General features: G+C 46.3%; 1 protein-coding gene across 1 annotated transcript in view; it reads left to right on the plus strand.

The window, feature by feature from the left end:
- The window catches only part of ITGA9 (integrin subunit alpha 9), a 346390-nt gene that overhangs the window by 17641 nt on the left and 328226 nt on the right, over positions 1 to 523 (plus strand). Inside the window, exon 2 of the mRNA XM_003781794.3 lies at positions 380 to 507. Within this exon, the coding sequence (XP_003781842.1) occupies positions 380 to 507 (128 nt within the window). The remainder of the gene's footprint in view (positions 1 to 379; positions 508 to 523) is intronic.

Genomic DNA, 523 nt, shown 5'->3' on the forward strand with positions numbered 1-523 from the left:
TTCTGGATAGGAAACTTTTGTTGGTTATGTGTGTTCCCAACCATCACTTAAGCTTTTGTTTTTATAGACAGGGTCTCACTGCATTACTGAGGCTGGACTTGAACTCCTGGACTTAAGTGATCCTTCTGCCTTAGCTTCTTGAGTCACTGAGACTATAGGCATATGCCACTATGCCTAGCCCCTTAAGCTTTTAATGTGCCCAGAGAAAATCTAACAGGTTTACTGTAGGACACCCCCACCCTCAGCACACATAGCACAGTCTAATAATATGGTTTCCCACTAAGCATTTAGCCAACATGGCTGGCTTAGGATTTAACCATCCGCCTCCTCTTTTCTCATATTGGGTTGTGACAGAAAGCCCTTTCCTCTTGATATGCAGGGTCCTTGTGGGTGCTCCAAAGGCAGATTCCAAATACAGCACATCAGTGAAGTCCCCTGGGGCTGTGTTTAAATGCCGGGTTCATACCAATCCTGACCGGAGATGCACCGAACTGGATATGGCTCGAGGTGAGTGGACATCACT

This window comes from Otolemur garnettii, unplaced genomic scaffold (genome assembly GCF_000181295.1).
Source record: "Otolemur garnettii isolate 467f Iridium unplaced genomic scaffold, OtoGar3 scaffold00002, whole genome shotgun sequence".
Classification (NCBI taxonomy): domain Eukaryota; kingdom Metazoa; phylum Chordata; class Mammalia; order Primates; family Galagidae; genus Otolemur; species Otolemur garnettii.